At 54.9% G+C, this 20,498-nt stretch overlaps 6 protein-coding genes across 6 annotated transcripts; 1 reads left to right on the forward strand and 5 right to left on the reverse strand.

Moving 5' to 3' along the window:
• Positions 1–3,621: 3,621 nt before the first annotated feature.
• NCS54_00062300 (Mitochondrial phosphate carrier protein 3, mitochondrial) lies at positions 3,622–4,888 on the reverse strand (the record flags this gene model as incomplete). Its single annotated transcript, XM_053146269.1, has 3 exons — positions 3,622–3,693; positions 3,766–4,554; positions 4,616–4,888. 3 exons carry the CDS (start codon positions 4,886–4,888, stop codon positions 3,622–3,624), a joined length of 1,134 nt encoding a protein of 377 aa, XP_053002244.1.
• Positions 4,889–6,189: 1,301 nt separating this feature from the next.
• Positions 6,190–6,745, forward strand: NCS54_00062400 (Hypothetical protein; the record flags this gene model as incomplete). The annotated part of the gene is made up of 2 exons (XM_053146270.1): positions 6,190–6,264; positions 6,320–6,745. The coding sequence occupies 2 exons, from the start codon at positions 6,190–6,192 to the stop codon at positions 6,743–6,745; spliced, it is 501 nt and encodes a 166-aa protein (XP_053002245.1).
• Positions 6,746–7,144: 399 nt separating this feature from the next.
• NCS54_00062500 (Hypothetical protein) lies at positions 7,145–7,919 on the reverse strand (the record flags this gene model as incomplete). The annotated part of the gene is made up of 2 exons (XM_053146271.1): positions 7,746–7,919; positions 7,145–7,651 (listed from the first exon to the last, which is right to left on the reverse strand). The coding sequence occupies exons 1-2, from the start codon at positions 7,797–7,799 to the stop codon at positions 7,145–7,147; spliced, it is 561 nt and encodes a 186-aa protein (XP_053002246.1). The 5' UTR covers positions 7,800–7,919.
• Positions 7,920–9,771: 1,852 nt separating this feature from the next.
• Positions 9,772–11,069, reverse strand: NCS54_00062600 (Epimerase domain-containing protein; the record flags this gene model as incomplete). The annotated part of the gene is made up of 3 exons (XM_053146272.1): positions 9,772–10,396; positions 10,469–10,769; positions 10,868–11,069. The coding sequence occupies 3 exons, from the start codon at positions 11,067–11,069 to the stop codon at positions 9,772–9,774; spliced, it is 1,128 nt and encodes a 375-aa protein (XP_053002247.1).
• Positions 11,070–16,386: 5,317 nt separating this feature from the next.
• On the reverse strand, positions 16,387–17,554 carry NCS54_00062700 (F-actin-capping protein subunit beta; the record flags this gene model as incomplete). Its single annotated transcript, XM_053146273.1, has 3 exons — positions 17,373–17,554; positions 16,882–17,309; positions 16,387–16,778 (listed from the first exon to the last, which is right to left on the reverse strand). Exons 1-3 carry the CDS (start codon positions 17,399–17,401, stop codon positions 16,387–16,389), a joined length of 849 nt encoding a protein of 282 aa, XP_053002248.1. The 5' UTR covers positions 17,402–17,554.
• Positions 17,555–18,469: 915 nt separating this feature from the next.
• NCS54_00062800 (BAH domain-containing protein) lies at positions 18,470–20,181 on the reverse strand (the record flags this gene model as incomplete). Its single annotated transcript, XM_053146274.1, has 4 exons — positions 19,650–20,181; positions 19,291–19,584; positions 19,107–19,237; positions 18,470–19,051 (listed from the first exon to the last, which is right to left on the reverse strand). Exons 1-4 carry the CDS (start codon positions 19,930–19,932, stop codon positions 18,470–18,472), a joined length of 1,290 nt encoding a protein of 429 aa, XP_053002249.1. The 5' UTR covers positions 19,933–20,181.
• Between the last annotated feature and the right edge of the window lie 317 nt (positions 20,182–20,498).

Genomic DNA, 20,498 nt, shown 5'->3' on the forward strand with positions numbered 1-20,498 from the left:
CCCTAGCGACCACCCCCAGAACCGGACGCGCAGGGGGAGAGTAAAGTCCTGGGCTGTTAGCTGTTAGGCCACAAGGTACACAGCTCGTCACCCACGTAATCCTAGCCCGAGCAGTCGGTGTCTGCCACAAGGCGACTCTGTCACTAGGTGACTAGTGGGGATAATCCGTGGAGGGGACCAGGGGAACGAGGCCCGGCTGGCGTGGTGTGGGCGGCTGAGAGACCCCGGACGGTGGTCCCATACAGGCCCAGGCGGGCGAGGGGCCTATTGGTTGCTGCGACAGGGCAATGAAAGCTCTAGAAGACAGGGCCACGAGGTATCGACAAGGGTACTAGACGCAGATGTCGGGCGTGATCAGTTATCGAGGCCAGGATGGATGAGCAGCAGCAAGGCAAGTGGGCACGGAGCTCAGAAGCACGGAAGATGGATAGAGGGCTTGACACTGACTGATCCCGATGGTTTGTGGGGATGGCAGTTGGTGAAAAGTTGGGTGCAAGATCAATGATGGGTCGTCGATTTAGTGTGAATGGATGCTCCCAAACCAGGCGGTTTGCTTGGGGAAGCAAGTACCTACTTTAGCTCATGCATCTCAGGATGTGACCGACGGCAGGTCCGACGCAGATAGTGAGTTCCATTCAGATTTCTTAGTACTGGACAGGTGAAACACCGTCTGAACGGTAGCAAATGAGACGAATTTCCATCTTCTTTCCATCGTCAAAGTCCACGTTGGCAATGAGTAGGTGGTCGAAAAACAGCCACGCAAAACGCTCACCAAGACCATCGGCTTTCTGGGCGGCGCTGGCACTACTGTACATGCCCTCTTAACACTTCTCCGCCGGTTCGAGAGTCCAGATCCTCCGGGAAAATCCACCGTCCAAGGATGGTTGTTCCAACCGGCGACATTTCTAAGCCCGAGTAGGGAATCTAGCTGCAACTCACGAGTCAACATGACAGCGACAAGCGCTAGCCAACGGCGCCACGACGCATCGGCTACCGGCCCCTGGCGCAGGACTGCCTGCAAATCATGGCATCGTGTGCGGTGAGAGATGGGTGGCTAGTTTTCTCGTTGCCGAGGGTTGTTGGGGGACTTTAGCCGGACCTCCCTTTGGCTACGAACGGACGCCGAGACGGATCAACGACTGCCAAGAAGTCGGATACAGCTTTTCGGACGAGAAGGTTGTGCTGACGAAAGCAGGTTTCATCCTGCCTGCGTCCACTGCAAACCTATGTTTAGACTGCATGACTTTTCCCAGGAACAAAGGTCGGTATCGATGAGCCCGAGGCACAGTTCCGAAATCTGCCTACGTATGACCCACGACCCACGGCATCGCCTGAATCTTGACATAGGACGCGGGCACCAACAACAGCTCCTCGATGGACTACTACCCAGACGAAGGATGGAACTAGGATTCAAGCCAACACAAGCTATATTGAGGCAAGTCTACCAGCCCTCGCAAGTCGGTTGTTGGTTTGCGATGAGCTGCTTGGTGGGAAATGTCAGTTCCTCCACATACCGGCTGTGTCTTGGATAAGTGCAGCTTGGTCCAGTCTCGCCACCTGCAAGGTAACGTGCCTCGATCGACTGGACGGCTGAATGGTTCCAGGGACAGCAGGGCAAGGTGGGAGAAAAGCACGAGATAGGGCATAGTGAATCAAGCCTAGGGAATCGTCACCCTGGTCCCTGCGTGCTCGGTACATGGTCAAACAAAGCAGCCCCTTGGAATCATCAACTCGATCCAGTGGTCGTGTTTGGAGTCGTTTTCACCAGTATGCCTTCAACACTTGCATCGCCGGCAAATTGCAGAGCTCAGGTCGCTACCCAGGTTGCCAGCCGCTCGCCACCAAGAGATCAGAGCTAGAGATATCACCCGTCCTCTTGTTCGACCCCTCATTCGAGGCATCAAGATGGTGGAAGCGAACGAAGCAAGTGTGGGGTTGCCATGCGGCACATCCCCGTATCCACTGCCAACCATCACCAATCACTCGGCCCAGAGTGTCCAACCGCGACGATGGTATCCTATCACCTTGGTTCTCCTCCCATCCTGATCGCCGACCAGTCGGTCCGTTGCTGTCGATATGCCCTCCCTTTCGTCTAGAAAAGGGTCCCTTGACCGTTGGATGAGTCTGGTGCAACCACAGCACCAAAGTACTTCACGCCAGTCCGATGATGCGCCTTTCCACCAAGGTTACCTCGAGTTCTGGGTCTCACAAGTTTATTCGGCACCGATGATGCTGAACATATCCGGGACGGGACGTCCTGTTCCTGTCGACTTTCGGGTTTGCTGCCCAACGAACGAGAGAAGCACTTTCGCTCTCGATCTCGGTCTTTGAATTACACCGACTCCAAGACATGGATCGATTCGGAAATAGTCCGCTTGGCCCTCGTGCTGTGGCGTTCTACGACGGCCCGCGTCTGCGAGTGTGCAGCAATCTCTGGACGGTTTCTTGCTTGGCTCGGCTCGCCAGAGCTGGAGAGGGGGGTGATGCTGCAGCCAACGGACCTCGCGCCGCTAATTTTGGATGGAGTTTTCCATCATGACCCTGGTCTCTCAGTGTGACGGCTTTGCGGTGGCATTGTTCTGGAACAAACGTCACTGGCGCTAGCGTCGGGTGCGTGGGTTCGCAACGCAACCACGCACGCACACACGCATCGCATCGCGCGCTGCCGTCCCCATCTTTTCCAACGCACACGCAACCGCGCCGTTCTCCCCGCCATTTGATCCTTTCCACTTCATGTACCATGACGGAATGCGTCCATTTTGGGCGACCGTCGGACCGTGTGGCGCTTACAGGCAGAGTCCATGTCGCACTGTGTGCTATGCATCTGCTTTACAGGAGGTCGCTCATCAGCTAACCACTCTGCAACTGACTTTCAGAACCAACATCAAGCTGATCCATGCTCGATCATGAAAAGCAAGCACGGCAGTTCTCTTGAGAGGTTATGTTAAATCATACCCACCTCGGGACCGTCGTAATCAGGGCGACACTATCCTCAACTTTCACAACTGCCACCCCACGCTCTGCTATCAGTGGACCATGTCAGCACGGCATGACTAGATCATGATAGAGGAGCAAGAATCCCTGCCTGCCTGAGCTCGGTCCACGGTGAAACCTGCCTGCACTGCGAGCAGCGCATGGATATTCCCTTGTGCGATTCCCGATGCTCCCGCTCGGAGTAAGACGCTGCACTGTCGATTACGCCTTGCGTCCTGCAGGTTTCCTAGATTCCCGTCCGATCAACTCGTGTTATGCACGGAATGGGGACGAAAAAGACATACCGTCTCTCGATCTGATGAGCGGGGCGCTGCTATTTCCCGTGACAGGCAATGGTGGAGGCGGCCAAGTCTAACAATGGATCACAACTGAGTGAGATCAAGACACAGCCGAGCCCGGCTGACGTGATGAGCAATCACTTCTGGCAAAGGTTGTGTGACGTCTGGCGGTTTAACTACTTGCTTAGGAATGACTTGTTGATGGGACTCCTAACCCTGCTCTCCTTCACCCGTCATTATCGGCCCCTGATAGTGTACATGAGAACTGGGGACAACTGAGGGCAATTGCTCGGTAGTCCATCGTTTACTTGAGGACAAGGTAACAACCAAAGGGCTAACTCTAACACGTCTATTCCGTCTTCTTGGCAGGTGGCGGAGCGCCGCCGGTGGTCGGGAAACCCATGAAGATCTTGAAGTAGTCCTGTTATTCGTGTCAGCACTGAAACTCGAGACTTGAAGCTTTGCCGGGGTCCAGGCAACGAGAAATACTCACATAGATCATCCACTGGAGTCCAGTAAGGGTACCGATCATGACGATTCGCACAGGCAGGCCGTTCCAAAGGCCGCTGAAGCCAATGTCCTTGTATATCCTGCTCAGGGCACCGCCAAAGGCCTCTCCTGGTGCGCGGTTGGCGTTGAGCTTGCTGACCATGACATCGGCAGGGTGAGATACGATGGCGCACAGGATACCAGCCAGGTAGCCAGCGGTGAAGGACACACCGGTCTGAGCAGCCTTGCCATAGTCCTTCTTCTGACCAGGCAGGCGATCATAGATCATCTCGACGATGGTCTCGAACGAGGCAAACTTCATCATGGTATAGGGGATTTGGCGACCCCACAGAGGATACAGACCCTTGTACAGACCGGCGGCGCCCTCCTTGGCCGTGACGGAGCTGATGCCATTGAAGGTACCGGTGTAGGGGTTGGGAATGGTGCCCTGCATACGGACCTTGACAGCCTCAAAGGGGCAGAGGGCAATGTCGGCAAGGAACTCGGCGGAGGCGGAGGCGGCGAGGTACAAACCCGTCTTGTACTTGTGAGCGGCCTCGGGGCCGGCCATGTCCGAGTATGTCTTCTTGAAGAATTCATACCAGCCGTACTTGAAAGCTCCCTGGGCCGAGTATCCAAAGAGGGTGGGACTCCAGCCGGTGAAGATGCCGCGGATGCCCTCGGCGCGGTAGATCTTGCCCCAGGCCTGAAAGTTGCCCGTGTAGAGCTTGGAGTCGACCTGGCGACGGGTCTTGACGAGATCAAGGGGGGTGACGGCAGCATGAGTGAGTCCCTGAAATGAAAGCTGTTAGATGTCGAGGCGAGGCGATGAATGGATGCTGTATGAGACTTACACAGGCGAGCAGTCCACCAAAGGTGCAGGCGGCATAGTACTTGCCCGAGTATAGTTCAATCTTTCCCCCGTTCGGCTTGGCCTTTGAGCTCGCCTTTTCGAATTCGGCGGTGGCTTCGGCGCTCAATTGCTTTGCCTTGTCCTTGGCAGTGTCGACGATGGAGTAGGCGCTGTATAATTCGGGACGGGCCTGATAGGGCGTGCGTGAGGTGGGCGAGAGCGGGCTGTATACACTGCCCTGGAAGGCATCCCTAGGTGGATGTAACGGCGACATTGTGGCCGTTCTCTGTCTGTCTCTGGTATGAGTTCGTGTACTGTAGGTGGTTGATGGAGGGTGAAGCTGGGCAATTGGCCAATCTCCGGGGCAGAAGATGATGCTTGGAGAGGTGATGGAGGAGAAGGGAAGGTGAAGCAACAAGGTGAGTCGAGCAGACATGAGCCGGAGTTACCGGACTTGTGCTCTGCGACCCGGGAGGAAAGACCCATGATTGATTACATGAAACCTTACCTGGATACCTAGGTACCTGATATCTGATACGATGTCTCGAGATACAAGGGATGGGTGTCGCGGGGGCCAGAACGGTTGTTTCTTGTTACTTTGTGAAGTCTCCAAGGCTACACTTTTGAAAGAGATGATGAGGGGAAATCACGCACGGGCAGAGAGATTATCATAGGACGGGATGGACGATGGAAAACAGGAATTGGATCAAAGACAAGGACAGGCAGGACGTGTGACGGATTTGGATGTCGACCTGGATGTCCAAGTCCGAGGGATGACGCCCAGGGGGCAGCTCTGATTGGCTGTGGGCGGTACATGGACGGATTTCAATCATGACATTGATGAATCCCATGTTTTGAAGAGAGATGACGAGATGGACAGTCCAAATTCCGATGGTGATTTGGTTGGATCATGCTGTTTATATCATGTTGATGGGTCCCGGGTTTTGAGTGCTTCAAGTCTTTGCAAAGTGCTTTTGAGATCAGTGCCCGAGGTCGAGGTACATGTACATATGTGTACCTACCTGAGGTGAGGGTGGTGACATCACGCAGTTGTCCATCACATGTCGTTTTGTATCGGGGAGCTTCAAGCTTGGTTGCTTAGGTAGGTAGGTTGCTTACCTACTGGTTTGGACGAGATGGATCAATACAGCTGAAGCTATGAAACAGGGCACAAGACATGCTACCTTCTAGGGCCCTAAATTCACTACGGTAACTTCTCTAGGCAGTTAGGACGCCAATGCAAACCGGGTCGATCTAATCCAGGGATTAACTGACTGAATTGATTGACAGACAACGGGTCCCGTCTCGCGTCCGTCTCGTGTGGATGTACATCTGGCGTGCTAGCGGGGCTTGTTTGGTCATGACAGTGGAGGAAAGAGTCCAAAAAAAGTTGATGTCCTTTTTTTTTTCTTCCAACCCCCACCAACTCGAACCACCTTTTCTGTGACCGCCTAAAGCCTGCCCCGCGATCCCTTCATACTCCCCGCCGCAGACCTGTCAACATTGCTCATCAGCTGCATAACTTGCCCATTACATCATTCCCATTGACTCTTTGTCTGACAATACTCTTACAACATGGCTACCGCTACTGCCACTGCTACAACCTCGACGCAGCCCCTCGTCACCAAGTGGTCGTCTCGATATCGTGGGGTATGTTCTCGTCCAGCACCTACAGCCTCCATAGAGCCCAGCTAACAAAAGACAGGCCACCGTCGAGGACCTAGATCCCCCGGCCGCCCTCTCCCTCAACCCCTCGGACGCCATCTCTCTCGCCCTCGTCTCGGCCTTTGAGCGCGACTACACCCACCTGACCATCGTCGACGCCGACACGCGCGCCCTCCTCGGCTACATCTCCATCCCCCACCTCCAGTCGCTGCTCGACTCGGGCAAGGTCCAGCCCGGCGACCAGCTCTCGGCCGCCATGACGCGCTTCCAGCGCCGCGGCCGTACCTACCGCGTCATCACCATGGAGACGACCCTCGAGGAGCTCGAGGACTTTTTCCGCGCCGGCGTGCCCGACGGACCTTGGAAGGAGGAGTTTGCTGTCATTACCGATGAGAAGAGGAGGTTTGTCCTGGGTGTTGCTACTGTCCAGGATCTGGAGGAGTTTGTCAAGAGGAGACCAGAGTAGGGTGTCACTCTGCGGCGAAGGGGAAATGGCATACCAAATGAAGCAACGTTTTCGAATCAATTACACGACAAAGGCAGAATTCTCTTTTTTTTTTCAAGCATCATGATGGGCGTTTGGGGGTTTAAAGATCTAAACATCAGGAGGATTATCGTATTGAGGCTCAACTCGAGCCAGTTGGGAAAAAGGGCCGCTTTCAACATAGCGCAGTACTTATGAGGCAATACACCTTGATGGACGCACACAGTCGCAGACAGCGTCAGTCATTCATGATCATCAATTGCCCTTCATATCGTAGCTAGGGTATCCTGCTAGGTATCCTGCTAGGTATCCTGCTAGGTATCCTGCTAAGTAGGCTCCTGCTCTAGGTAGGTCGCAAGTCTATGTAGGTGTAGAGGGTAATTACTCCTGCTGGTAGTCGTAAACGAGCTTGGCCGTGACCCTCTCGCTGCCCTTGGTCACCAGCACATGCCTCACGTACCTCCTCTCGCCGTTGATCTCCTCAAAGCCCCAGATCTGGGTGGCGATCCAGCCGTTGCCCTGGCTCTCGACGTAGCTGCGGATGAACTTGGGCTGGTCGGGCAGCCAGCCCTGCTTGAGGAAGTCGTCATCGATCTCGTCGAGCGTGACAAACTTGGAGCTGCCCTTGACGTTGCCAAACAGCCAGTCCGAGTGCTCACGGAACGTCTCGTCGAGGCAGCGGTTCTCCTTGGTGCTCGTCAGGCCCGACGCCGACTGCACAATGTCGACGTGGGTGAAGAGGTCGGTCGACGTGTTGGGCGGCTTGGGCGGGGCCGTGTACTGGTTGATGTCGAGGGTGATGGTGGCAATGTTGATGCCCTTGCGCGTGAGGTAGCCGATGCCCTGGAGCGCGAGGATGGGCTCGGAGCTATCCGAGAGGGTCTTGTTCTGTGGGCGTGGACGTGGTCAGCATTGGATCTGGATGAAGCCTTGTTGGCTCAAGGTGGGGGAGGGGCAGCAATCAATCAGGAGCTTGACTTACGAGTTGCCATTTACCGTTGAGGTCGGTGATGGTCTTTCCAGCTGGAGCAGCCATGTTTGCAGTGTTTTGTATATGAAGAATACAAAAAGAGGTTGTGGTGAAGAGTGTAAAGAAGAAGAAAGTATGCAGGAAGCAAGAAGAGGTGAGGTGAGCTGGCTCTGGTTGGTGGACCGAGATGACGCTATCAAGAATATTGAAAACCAATCGATCGATAGTCAAGGCAAGTACCCAGCTGAAGGTCAACCACGCAAGCCACAAACTAACAAACAAATGCACCAGATCTTGGGAGGTGAATGGTCAATTGTGACGAGATCCTGTTGGTTTGCTGTAGTTGGAGTAATAGCAATAGACGTGGGATGCGGTGGCGTCTAATATGCGTCAACAGAGACGAGGCTTCAGCGTCTCTATCACAAGCAAAGGCCGAGCAGTGACGCAGCCGCCGAGGTCGACTGACGCAGACAAGAAAAGAGCCAGGCCCAACAATCACATTCATCTTTCGACTTTTTTTCCCTCGTGCTTCAGCTCCCTCTCCAACAGGTGGTGCCCCTCGTTCTCGACAGGGGTACACGTAGAAAAGACATTTGGCCCACATCCATCTAGAGGTAGTACAGAAATGTCTCTGGGTCCCCTAGAGGAGCGGCGGCTGAAAGAGGAAACTTGTTCGACGCCTGGAACAAGCTCTCAACGGGGTTCGATGCGAATGGGGAAGTTGATGCCGTTTTGGACGGGGGATGAGCATGGGCAGGGGCCACTTGCCAAGAAAGCGGAGGTGCTTTCTTTTCTTTACCTTAGTTACCTGTGATCAAGTGGAATTGGGATTGTCGTGACTGGGCATCTGAATATACGAGGCCCACGATCCATCCTCCATGTCATGATGTTGTAGAGGTAAGAAGAGATGGAGTATAGCCAACCATACTTTCTCTCTCACTCTGTCTCTATTGTACCTCTGTGTCTCTCTATCTCTGTCTGCCTGTCTGTCTCCCTTCCCTTTCAAATGTTTCATAGCCCGAGAAAGAATTGCCATTGTATCCAATCCAAGGGTCATCTACACCACAAAGATACCACCACACCATCACCACTCACTCCTCTTCACCACAGCCACCTTGACAGCCAAGGCCAAGCCCAAAAAGCCTCGGACACAACCACAATTCATTCATTGCCAAGCTAAATTGGATCCCTTGTTCAACTCAGCTTGGGGACAGATGCACCGCCCACCCGCTGATGCAACCATCCATCACAAACTGCCCCTTGCAGAAGGCCATCCATCTTGACGACTGACTTGACTTGCTCGTCCGAGGTCTAATAAAATCCATTGGATCTCAACCAACAGAATCGGCCGAAACATTCTGGGGCCCCGCGATTCGCAATCTCCACGCCATGTCCCTCTCACTTCCACATGTCTCTCTCTGTCTTGCTCTGCCTCATGTCCATACAACCACCTCGGCTCATCTGTTACGCAACCTTGTCATGTCCACCCCCCCTCTGTCTATCTCCAGCCTCCAAGATTCAGTCCAATCCATGGCCAGACCCCCTCTCGTACCCTTCACGTCACCACCACTACGAATAACACACTACAAAGCAAACCTCTCGAGTCTGGTATCCAACATAGTAGTATATTTATTTGCCCATATTATTAACTGGCCTCCCATCAACGTGGGCGCCTTGGCCTCCCCTAGAACTCTTGTGTTCCAGTCATACATCACTATCCTCGTCATCTTCCCCTTCACTCTCCTCTCCTCTCCCCTCCCCACCCCGGGGCACCGCTCCCTCGATGGGCTGCAACTCCTTCACCCCTTGTCCAGTCGCAGCCTTACCTCGGCCTCGTCTGCTTGCGGCTGTTCTTCAGGTCCTTTGTCCTCATCCTCCGGGGTATCGTCTCTTCCAACACCAGGCGGACTCTTCGCTAAGCCGAGTCCATGCAAGAAACAAGTCAAAAATCCACGCCGTTATCCATACATGTCTCGACGTCGTCATCCCCGTTTCCCTCTTTTCGCAGTCTGGGTATACTGAGTCCTCCCTTACTTGATCAAGGCCACCAGTTCATCCTTCGATAACTCTCAATCACTTCCTCCAATAGCTCCTTGGTCATCTTGGGCTTGCTGTACTCGAAACCCAGCAACGTCTTGAGCCGGCTCCCCTCCATGCTGAGGTCTGTGTCCTTGAGCAGTTCCTTCTCCATGAACGGCGTCAACGGTCCGGGTCTCGTTATTCCTGCGTCGGCAAGAATGTCCGCCCAAGGTCCTAGAAGCTCATCGTTGACATCGTCCACAACGCTGTCCAGGTTGAGTCGCGCAAACGTGCTGATGAGCTGACCCTGGAATCCCGTCTCGATCTTGAAGATCTCGCCGATGATGGTTGCGATGGTGCCCTGACTCGTCGCGCCATCGTCCACGATGTTAAAGATGGGAATCTTACCCATGCTGCCCTCATCCCAACCCGCCTTGCCCGCGTCGTACCAGGCCGCGAGCATCCACAAGGCGCGCGTAACGTCGTCAATGTGCGCCGTGTTGGTGCGCAGGTCCTTAGTCCATAACCACTTCATTTCTCCCTCCAGGTGCTGGTACGTGCGGGCCATGCACAAGGCTGTCGCAACCCACTGGGAAGCATATGGCCCGTAGACGTGTGGTAAGCGTACGATGATGAGGTTGAGGCTATGCGCCACAAACTGTTAGCAAATGACGCCCCAATTTTGCACCCTTCATGAGCTTCACGAGCCAACTCACCCTTCGATCTTGGAGAGTTCCTCCTCCGCCTGCAGCTTGAAGACGGCGATCCGGTTCCAAGGCTTCAGCTTGTCTCCTTCCTTGCTCGGTGACGAGTCCGACTTGTAAACCATACCCGAGCTCAGCTCAACATAGGCCTTGACGCCTCTCTTGGCCGCCTCCTGGCCTAGCGCGATAGATAGGTTCAGCGACCTCAGCTTGTAAACCTCGTCCTCCTGCGAATGTCTCGTCTCGCCGCCACAGTTGAAGACATAGTCCCATTGCTTCCCTTCCGGGCGATCAAAGATTCTCGCTAGTCCCTCTACAGAAAAGCAGAAAGGGTCCCTCGTTAGCCACTGGTCAAACAGACTTGACAACTACAAAGGGTACAGGCCGTAGGATAAGTGGCGCGAGACTTACCAGGTCGGCTGGCATCAGCTTGCATAAACTTGTCCTGTGAACAGGCCTCGGAGAACTCGGGAGCCAGCCATGCGAGTTGAGGAAGAACTTTGTCGACGAGTCGCACCTCGGAGGCGAGTTCATTTTTGTGGATGTGGAGGGCCAGGAAGCGGCCGATATAGCCAAGCCCTCCAATGATCAACACCGAAGGCTTTTCGGCCATTGTCGTTGTATCTTTGACAGTCGTCGAGTCGTAGTAGGAGAGTCGCGAGAAGATAACGTGGGGTCGAAGGTCGTGGACGGTTCGCCGGCGGCGCAAAGACGGGGAGGCTGCGAGCGCGGGGTGGAACGGCCCGGTCAAAGACAAGTCCAGACAGTACAATGCAGTCGGGTTCTTGGGTCAAAAAGCTCGTGCGCGCCCAAGGAATTCCGAGGGAGGAAGCCGGAGTAGTGCTGTCGGGGAGACTTTGTCTGGCCTCAGGGGGTGGATAGTTATGAGGTCCAGGGAACGGTGCGTACAACGCAGAGGACCCACGAGGAGACCAACGCGGTTGTCTATGCGAGGATCGGGGTGGTTTAGCGTTTGACGAAGCGAAGCGGTTCGGGATTCTCCAGCGGAGGACGAAGTGGACGGACAATGACCTTAGTAGCTCTTGGTCTAGGTGGTTGGGCCAGGTTCAAGAGGAGGAGCCGCAGCCTAAGAAGGGGTCACGCAAGTCAGTACAGGGACGTCAGAACGGGTAGCGTGTGGGTTAAGCAGGCACCTTATTAGACCCGTCGGCGGTACGACACAGTAAGGTACAGTAGAGTGAGTCCCTGGGCAGGCAATTACTCTGCTGAGCCCAAGAGTGCTGGTGTGGCGACGGCGTAGCGGCGGTGCGCGGGAGCAAAGGGAGCAGCAAGATCCAAGGCGGGAAGGCCACGGGAGGACGGAAGACGGAAGACGGGACCAAATAGACGGGAGGTGGGAGGGAGTGGAGGGAAAGACGATCAACAGGCGCCCCAATTTGAACTTGCGAGGCACGAGGCGGCGCACCAGCCGCTTTCTGGGACGAGCGATGGAGGAGGGACTGGGGGGGCTGATGGGAATGGATGGAGATGGGAACTTTGGGACCAGGTGGGCTGCAGAAGTAGAAGCAGAAGCAGAAGCAGGAGTAGAAGCGCAGCCAGCCAACCAGAGAGGCAGCTCAGGACCAAGAATCAAGACCCAAGCAAGACCAAGAGCCCAAGCAAGGACACGATGGCTACGACCACGACCACGGCGGCGGGGACCCGAAGACGAGCCCAGCAGAAACAAGACCCTTGGGCCCTTTCCAAGCTGCCTTGATGAGGGGTGGATTTTGATAGCTAATGCGCAGTAATGACAGAGTAGGTGAGTGGATCCGCTGTTGGGGAGGTCCAAGAAGGGGGGGGCGAGAGGAGAGGAGCCCAGTGAGCCAGTGTTAGAGTGCGTGGGATGCAATGTGGACTCTGCTCCTCCTCCTCCCAGCAAAAGGGGTCCGAGTCTTTGATGCCGGTTGAAATGAGGGGTGTGCTGTGGGAAGGTACATAGCTCTGTGGGTGTGAAATTTCCCTACCTAGGTGCCATCGAGTTTACTTTGCGCCCTATTTCAAACATTCAGGCACCAAACCTACCTCTGCTGCTAGGTAGGTACAGTACGGTAGGCGCTCATAGGCCTCGTTCATGTCTTAGCCGCTTCTGAAACTCTTGGTTTCAGGGCTGCTCTCTTCTGGTCTAGCGACTTGACCCAGCACCGTTCTGCCCAAGAATAGCGAAGCGGCGAGGGGCTCAACGATACGTATCCATGTCGCCATGAAATGACTGAGCGAACCGAAGGGAGCGAGAGAGCCTGAAAGGTGAGTTAAGAATGCACGAGTGTGGGCTGTGGAGGGGTTCTTCCAACTCCCATGTACCAAGTACGACTACCAAGTCTGAAGGGAGTCCACTCCCGACCGCTCCATTCCTGGCCTGAGCTTGCCTCTCTCCCCTGCCGGTTCTTGATGGCAGTCCCCTCGGTGGGTTGATGTCTTCATCAATCGATGGGCACTGGCCTCTTGTTGTCTCTTTTCGCCCGGCAACGCTTAGTTATAGCTCTCGACGCCAGGTGTCCGGTTGGAGAACCGATAGTGACCGAGTCAGAGCCGATGGCTGCAAGCTCAGAGACCAGGCGCATCCGTCAACATCTCTATGCGTCTTGATGACGATAGCCCGTGGCCGCCATCAAAGGGGCGCCAGGGGCATCTGGGGCGAGTTGGGCCATGCGGCTGGACCAAGAGCTGCAGGTTGGATTTGCAGAATGCCCCGTTCATCATATCGCCTAGTCGCCGGACTAGCACCTAGCTACCGAGCTTGCAGTGGACCTCCATGTTCGTCATTGTCATTGAAGACAAGGGACATGCCGACAGGGGACCGGGGGCAGGCGACCCGCCCATGGAGGATGACAATCGCCCAGGCCTGGCATGGCCCTAACTCGTCTTGGCATGTCCGATGTTGAGTGCCTCTCATCATCACCGGTTACCAGAACTGAAGGATCGACAGCTGGCTCGGGAGCTCGAGCATCATCAGCCCAAGTCCTGAAGCCTTCAACTGTGGCTGTTATAGACCCTCTGTATTCGCGGTCCGGGTTCAAGGTTATTGAGCCTTCTTCGGTGTTGCAAGTCGTTGGTGTCGGCATGGCTCCAAGCTAGGTAGATGAGGCCTCACTTGGCCCGAGACCCACGCCGCCATGTACTGTGAAGACATGAGCCTCCCCTCTTGAGTGGTTACCCCCTGGTCAACAGTAACTAGTAGAGGCATACGACAAGAGAGTAGCCAAAGGGAACTGGTCATCTGGCGATGGCGTCTCTCCTCCAATCCGACTCTAGCGTCCGGTATCGTGTATTACACCCCCAAAAGCGGAACGCATGTCCGGGAGCAAGCCAGCGAGGCGTTTATTCGTCTCATCTGTCACCTGCAACACGGAGAGTGTCACGTTGCCCTCCCGCGAAATCTGACGTGCTGCACAGCGCCCAGTTCGGAAAAGAGAGTCGAGGAATCCTGCATCTATATTATGGTTCGGGGGAGGAATATCTGCAGCATGTATGTCGGGCATGGACAAGGGCGCTTTGTCCCAACTCGCAACGCAACATGGAGGGACCCAGGGAGCATGCTTTGAGGGGTAGAGCCTTGAGCCTAGCGCTGGAAGCCGGCATGCGCGTCGATCAACGATCCCGTCCGGGCCGCCAGCACCAACAGGGCCTTTCCCATTTCCGTTTCTATCCATTTCCTCGAAATTACGGAGTAATACTGTGCAAGCCAACCAGTCAGTCACCGGTCTATGCATTGCACATTGGCATGCTCACCTGCTGCCGGTCTCGTGATTCATGCGAGCACTTCGGTGAGCCTCACCCCTCCGCCTCAGTGGTGAAGCCACACCACACCACGCACACATTTGGTGATAACGGGGTTCTGTTCCTGAGAGGGCTGGAATTCAGGGGCACGGCACGCGTTTGGCAGGTGGCAGGAACAGGAACAGGAGCGGCACGCGTGCGGGGCTCTCTTCTAGAAGTCTTCCATCTCGTGTAGCTCCCCCAATGAGAGAGAAGCAAATGAAAGCAAAAGAATGGCCATGATTGAATGATTCAAAGACTTGGATGGGAGAGGTGTTGATGATGGGGAGTTCCAAGCAGCCTTGTTCTACTATGTAGTAGATGGATGCCAGTGTCAGGACTGCACTTTCCGCCCAACACGTTGGGTCTGCCATGGATGATACCGTCTCTACCTAGCACTAAGGCAGGGAGGGTCGGGCAGGGTCGACTAAACGCCGTGCCTTCCGATAATCATCAGTGTTGAAACCCCATCAAGGCATTCACAAACAACTCCCAGCTTTTCTTGTCATTCATGCCAATGCATCTGATCCCAAAGCACCTCGATGTTCGACCAATCCAGGGCAGTCCCGGCGATATTGACACCATCGCCAGAGCCAACACCACGACGGCGTCCGAGCGTCTATCGATGCATTACAGCATGCGCACGCGGCGCGTTACAGCACGCGCTTGGAGCTATTCAGACTTGTGTGCAGACTATTTGCAGCCTGCCGCTGGCCGCCCATGCCAATGATCAAGCCCACGCTCAAGCTGCCTAGGGAGTGGACAACAAGGCCAAGGGGGCCTGCACCCACACCCGCACCCGCTTGCGCGCTTCTCGTGTGCATTGCAGGCCATAGACCTCCCTCCCAGTCTACCCATCCGTGCTCGAAGGTGGGTAAGTGATCGAGAGGATCGCAATCCATGCTTTTGGGATATGGTATCGAGTCAGTGGCTGAATGGACGACCACAACTCTGCTCTTTCTACTATTCCTCGCGACACAACTTTCAGCCTAGCTCGACAAAATCTACAGTATTCAGATAACTAACCCCAAGGTGGTTGTCGTCAGCTGCAGGATAAGGTTTCGCGGGCTTTGACAACGTTGGCTGTCACATTTACACCATGGACGCAGGCTGTCGCGCCTCGCAACCCCTTCCGTGTACAAGCTCCGTCAACTCGCCCTCAAGCTCGCGCCCACCTCCACCATGCCAGGGTGGAACCCCATGACAAGATCCTCCCAAGCACTTCATCCGGCTCTGAACTTCGCAGCACCACGATCTCTCATCTAATCCCTCAGCGTCATACCCGCGCAATTCCGCAGCACTTGTGATCGGCCTGACTCAGGACATGTGCAGTCTGCATCCATTAGCGCAGCCTGGCGCTTAGCAGCAAATCGCAGGCAAGCCACGACCCGCAACGCAGCAGCGTCCTGATGTCCCGTTTCGACAAGAAGAGGCGATCCGGGACGGGGTAGGATGTATGTATTTCCAGCAATAATAGCCCAAGCACCAGGTCGCTTGGTTGTTTCCTGAGACCAAATGTCAAGGGGCTTGCTGGCGGCCTCTGGTGGCCCATGTCTACTCCACCAGTTCGCAACTTGGGGACGTCAATACGCCCGGTGATGAGACGCGATCTACGCCAAGGGTCAGCTGTGTGCGAACAGCGCCGCATGTGCCCCCAAACGACGTTGTTTTAGCACGACAGATGTCTCGACTCGCGATCTCGGGCTTTCAGACATGGGCATTTCTCGAGTTTGCATGTCTCACTCGACGGGAGGACGGGCCGGCCCAAGCGCTCTGTACCTGATTCCAATACAAGCAGTGATGTCCCTGACCACGAGTTCACACACCCGAGTTTCGTCTTTGGTGTCGGACTGACAGTGGCGTTGGGATGCCGTCTTGCTGACTGTTATCATCAGGAATCCTTCTCTAGATTGCTGACCATGGCTGCGGATCCCGGGCATGTCGCAATTAGCAAGGCGTCTGAACTGGGGAGCGTCTGCAGGCATGCTCGGAAAATATCTTGATAGAACCAGGTTTGTACAACGGTCATCCACCACGCCTAATCTAGTCTTTCTGCATGGCGGTATACCGGACCGTGCTTGTCTGCTCGTTATGCGATCGGCATGTTCTACCAGGGCTGTCTATCAAACGCATCTTGTTCTTACCAAATATAGCATATCATGTCCGAGGCATCATTTCCTCATGCTTCCAATGAGCTCCCGCTGTGCCTCACGATCCCGTGCGCCCTCGCTCAGACTTCCGATGCTCCTGAGATCACCGACCACATCCTTGGCCTTGCCAAAGTACACCTCCTGCAAGAGATTCCGCATCTTGAGCTCCATGTCCTCTACCAACCGCCCCACGTTGGCAATGTGGCTGTCGTCGTTCTCGACGGGGAGGTCCTGCTCCACCTGGCGTGTCATGTTGCCGCTCAGATCCATCTCACCGAGGTTTCCGCCCGCGGTCGCCAGCGTCAGGATCACGGTCGACGTGAGCTTGTAGTGGGTGCTTCGGCCTCGCTCAATGGCCTCGAAAACGTGGATCGAGTCCCAGACTCCCTCGGTGCTGCCGCCCTGCGGTGAAGCTAGAGACAAAGACGTGGATTAGCTTGGGCGCACTCCAGTTTCATGGATGATGTGACAGAAGTGCAGACGAAGACAGGCTATTCAGTCGGTGGGGGGTCCTACCTTTCTTCAGAAGCACCACACCTGCGAACCCATCGTCGAGGTTCCAGAAGTAGACGCTGCTCACACCACCCTCGTAGTACAGCTCGCGGTAAAGGTCGAATGCCTCGTTGGCCTTGACCTCCATCTTGCGGACGCGCTCACTCGGGATGGCACCCTCGCCGGCGCCCTCACTGCCCCCAGCGCCTACGCCGCCTACACCGCTCTCGTCCAGGGGCGGGTCGAACTGGTTAGACCAGGGGGAGCGGTAGCTGTCGCCATCGCGGTTGTAGTCGCAGAGCAGGTAGTCGCGGCCGGTCTGCTTGCAGCGGCGGATGGTGAGGGGTTGATCGACCGACGAGAGGAGGTCTTCGGTCAGGTCCGGAGCGAGCGAGATGATGGCGTTGAGGTGGTCGGTCGTCTGCTTGGGGTTGAGACGGCGAAGGAGGTCGCTGAGGAGAGATGGACGCATCAGCCTGCGTCATTGCGCAGGGGGGAGAAGGGATGATACTCACAGAGCCGAGTCAAAGGGATCGACGGCCATGGTTGCGACGTTACTTGGCCTTTGAGGTTGAAGGTTCGCGCAGGGTAGAGGGGGGACGTCGTTGATTAGGTATTCAGGTAGGTATAGATGGATGTCTGGGTCTGGGTCCTGGAGGTGAAGCTCTTGGACGTTACGGAGTGGCGGGGTTGGTTGGCTGGACGGAGCTCACCTCACCTTGGGTGGAGTACGTACCTCCGGTCTGAGCTCAAGTCCCCGTCTCCAGTCCTGAGTGTCGATATTAATGCTTGGTCAAGAAATTTAGAATATCAAATCGAATTCCAGGTATAAAAGATTCTACATCTGATCATAGCCTCGGGTGCTCAAGTATGAGGTACCGTAGCAAGACTTCAAAGTGCAACAAACGTCATAGGCCATCAACTATCAAACTACATGCATGAAAACAGCTTCGAGAAGGGAACAAGGAAATCCATTAAAAATAAACAGGCAAAGATACATTCTTGCAAAAAACCTTAATAATAGCGAGACAAAACTACTGGCCAAATCACAAAGGCAGGACAGCTAGTAACATGCTCAACCTCCCCCAAACCCAATCAATACTTCCTCTCACCACCTCGTTCCATCCCAAGCTTTCCAACGAAAGGTTTCAACGAAAGGTTTTCGCTTCCCACGTCCTCTTCTTTTGCAGTCATCCCCTGTCTCCTGTCCCGTGTATAAGAGAGAATAAAAAACACCAAAGCACACATATTCCTTCTCCTTCTCACAAGACCCACAGCCAGACCCGATACCAAACAAATCGCAGTACATCCCGTTGTTTCGCCTCCAACGCCGCGCCCGGAATATCCATCAGTGGGCGAATCGCCAAGAATTTGACCTCGGTACAAAAGAAATCGAACACGTCGGCCGTTCAAATAAGCGCCTGTAGATCAGGTAATTCGGCTTGGTCGTCTGTGTTGATTGCTAATGGCATCAACGTTGGATGCCATGCCGGCTCTTCCGAGCAGAACAATCTCGACCAACCTACTCAACGTTGCATCGCTCCCTGAAAGGCCAATAAGCCCTAGCAGGGGGACTTCTCCGACATACGCTCACATCTCCTTGGTGGTGGGCTCAATCAATGACAACACCGCACAAGAGACAGTAGGCCTTCTCAGTCCACAACTTTTCGCCGCCCGTAACGTTCTCGCGAAGATCACGGATTTCCCAGACTGTAGGTCCCTCGTTCATCTTGAGCGTCGCCTCGAAAAGTCCTTGATACGGCTTGTAGTCCATGCTCTTCTTCTTGCGGCCCTTCTTGGCAGATCCCTTGGCCGATGCAGTGGTCGTTCTCGAAGGTGTCGGCCCGGGGGTTGGTGTATCCGTGTTTCGAGGGGTTTCTCGGGTTCCCTTTTTCACATGGACGTTGTCCTGAGTCTCCCCAGAGCGAACATCGATTGTTGGTTGGGTCTCCTTCTCTTCGGCGTCGGTCGGCGACAGAGGGCGCGTGGCCTCCTCACTGGACTTTTCCTCCTTGACAATCGTTCCTTCGGTTCGGTGAGGCTTAGTTGTACCCAGGCGTTCGAAAACCTGCATGAGGACATCGTGGCTCAGACACTCGCGATGCATCCACTTTCCACACTCAGAGCTCGTGCATCCTATCAAGGTCTTGTCGGGGTTCGCGGGTGTTTGGCATTTGCACATAAGATCAACAGACTAGATACGATTAGACCATTGCAAGTTTCAGCAAGGTGGACATGGCGCGACGTACCGAGAGCTGCGAGTTGCGGCAGTCGTATGCTTGACGCCAATACAACGCGTCTTGGATCTCCTCATCATCCGACTCGATCCATTGGTTGACCGTTGCGGGTTGTGTAACGCTAACAACATTGATTACATCCACTGGTGATGCATGTCAGTCGCGCTACCTTTTGCGTAGAGCTTCCATCACTTACTGTGGTTTGATGCGATCAGCTCGTTCTGGCCGTGGTAGGGTTGGCGACCCTGGACCGTCTTTTTGCCATCCAGAGTTCCGGAAGGGAGCTCGTCGGGCCAATACATCCAGTAAACGCGCGCGTAAACATGGTGCTCGTCGGCAGCTCGGATCTCAAGGATGCGCGCCACCCAGTCATCGTCAGATTTCTTGAGAGGACCGACACTTCCCAGGGTGCCGGCGGCACGCTGTCGCTCGATAGTGGCCTCGTTGGCCACAAAGACGAAGCCCTCGCTGTAGTATTTGATGCCATTTACTGCCAAGAGTCATTCGTCAGCCCCTCACTTTTTGAGGACAGATTCCCTCGGATCGGATACTTACGGACGAAACTATTGTAGCGCGTCATGTCTTGCCATCGCTTAGAAGGCTCGACGGTGTAGTAGAGATCCATGGTGTCGTGGGTCTTGAAGCTGCCGGTAGGCGAGAAGGGCGAGATCTGAATTTGAACCCGCTTGTCGTCATCTTGACCTTCGCCGCGCTTCCGCTTCTTATTCTTATGTCGCTCCTGCTCGGCGCGTGACGGGCCGTTCGCGTACCCGATGGTAAAAGGGCATTCTGCGCGATTCTCCTCCGCGATGGAGCGCGATCGCTTTCGATTGCTCATTGTGGTGGCGAGTTTGAGGCGGTTGGGTATGACCGCGTCGAGGAGTGGAGAGAGGGAGGGGTTTAGGACAAACAGCGAGCGAGTCGCGGCAAGGGCGAGGAAAAGAGCAAGGTACCTAAAAGGAAGAGGAAAAGGAACCTGTGAGTACCCAAGATAGAAAAATGTGGTATATAGTGAAGAGCGATAGTCGCGTCTGACCCGAGCCTTGCCCAAGCTGTCTTGAAGCGACAAGCCGCGGCCTGCGATGTCCTGTGCGCAAGAGGTATTCGATTTATTAACTGGGAGCAACGTCGCAATCCGCGGGAGAACTGACCCAAAAGCCCAAAAACTCTGGGTCACGTGACATGACCGGGGCCACCCAACCTCATCTCAGATGAAAACCGACGCGTCTTGTCCCCTCTTAGGGTCAAATACTGCGAAGCCGAGTTACACTGACTCTTTCATGGCGGTAAAAGGTGTACAAATAACGACAGTGTTCTTAACATGACCGAGTACCGAAAACAGGAATTGTAGTGTTGCACACATTCGAAACAAGAAGCGAGGCTGGTAAACTCGCGACAAATCCT

The sequence above is a fragment of the Fusarium falciforme genome, chromosome 1, assembly GCF_026873545.1.
Source record: "Fusarium falciforme chromosome 1, complete sequence".
Lineage (NCBI taxonomy): Eukaryota > Fungi > Ascomycota > Sordariomycetes > Hypocreales > Nectriaceae > Fusarium > Fusarium falciforme.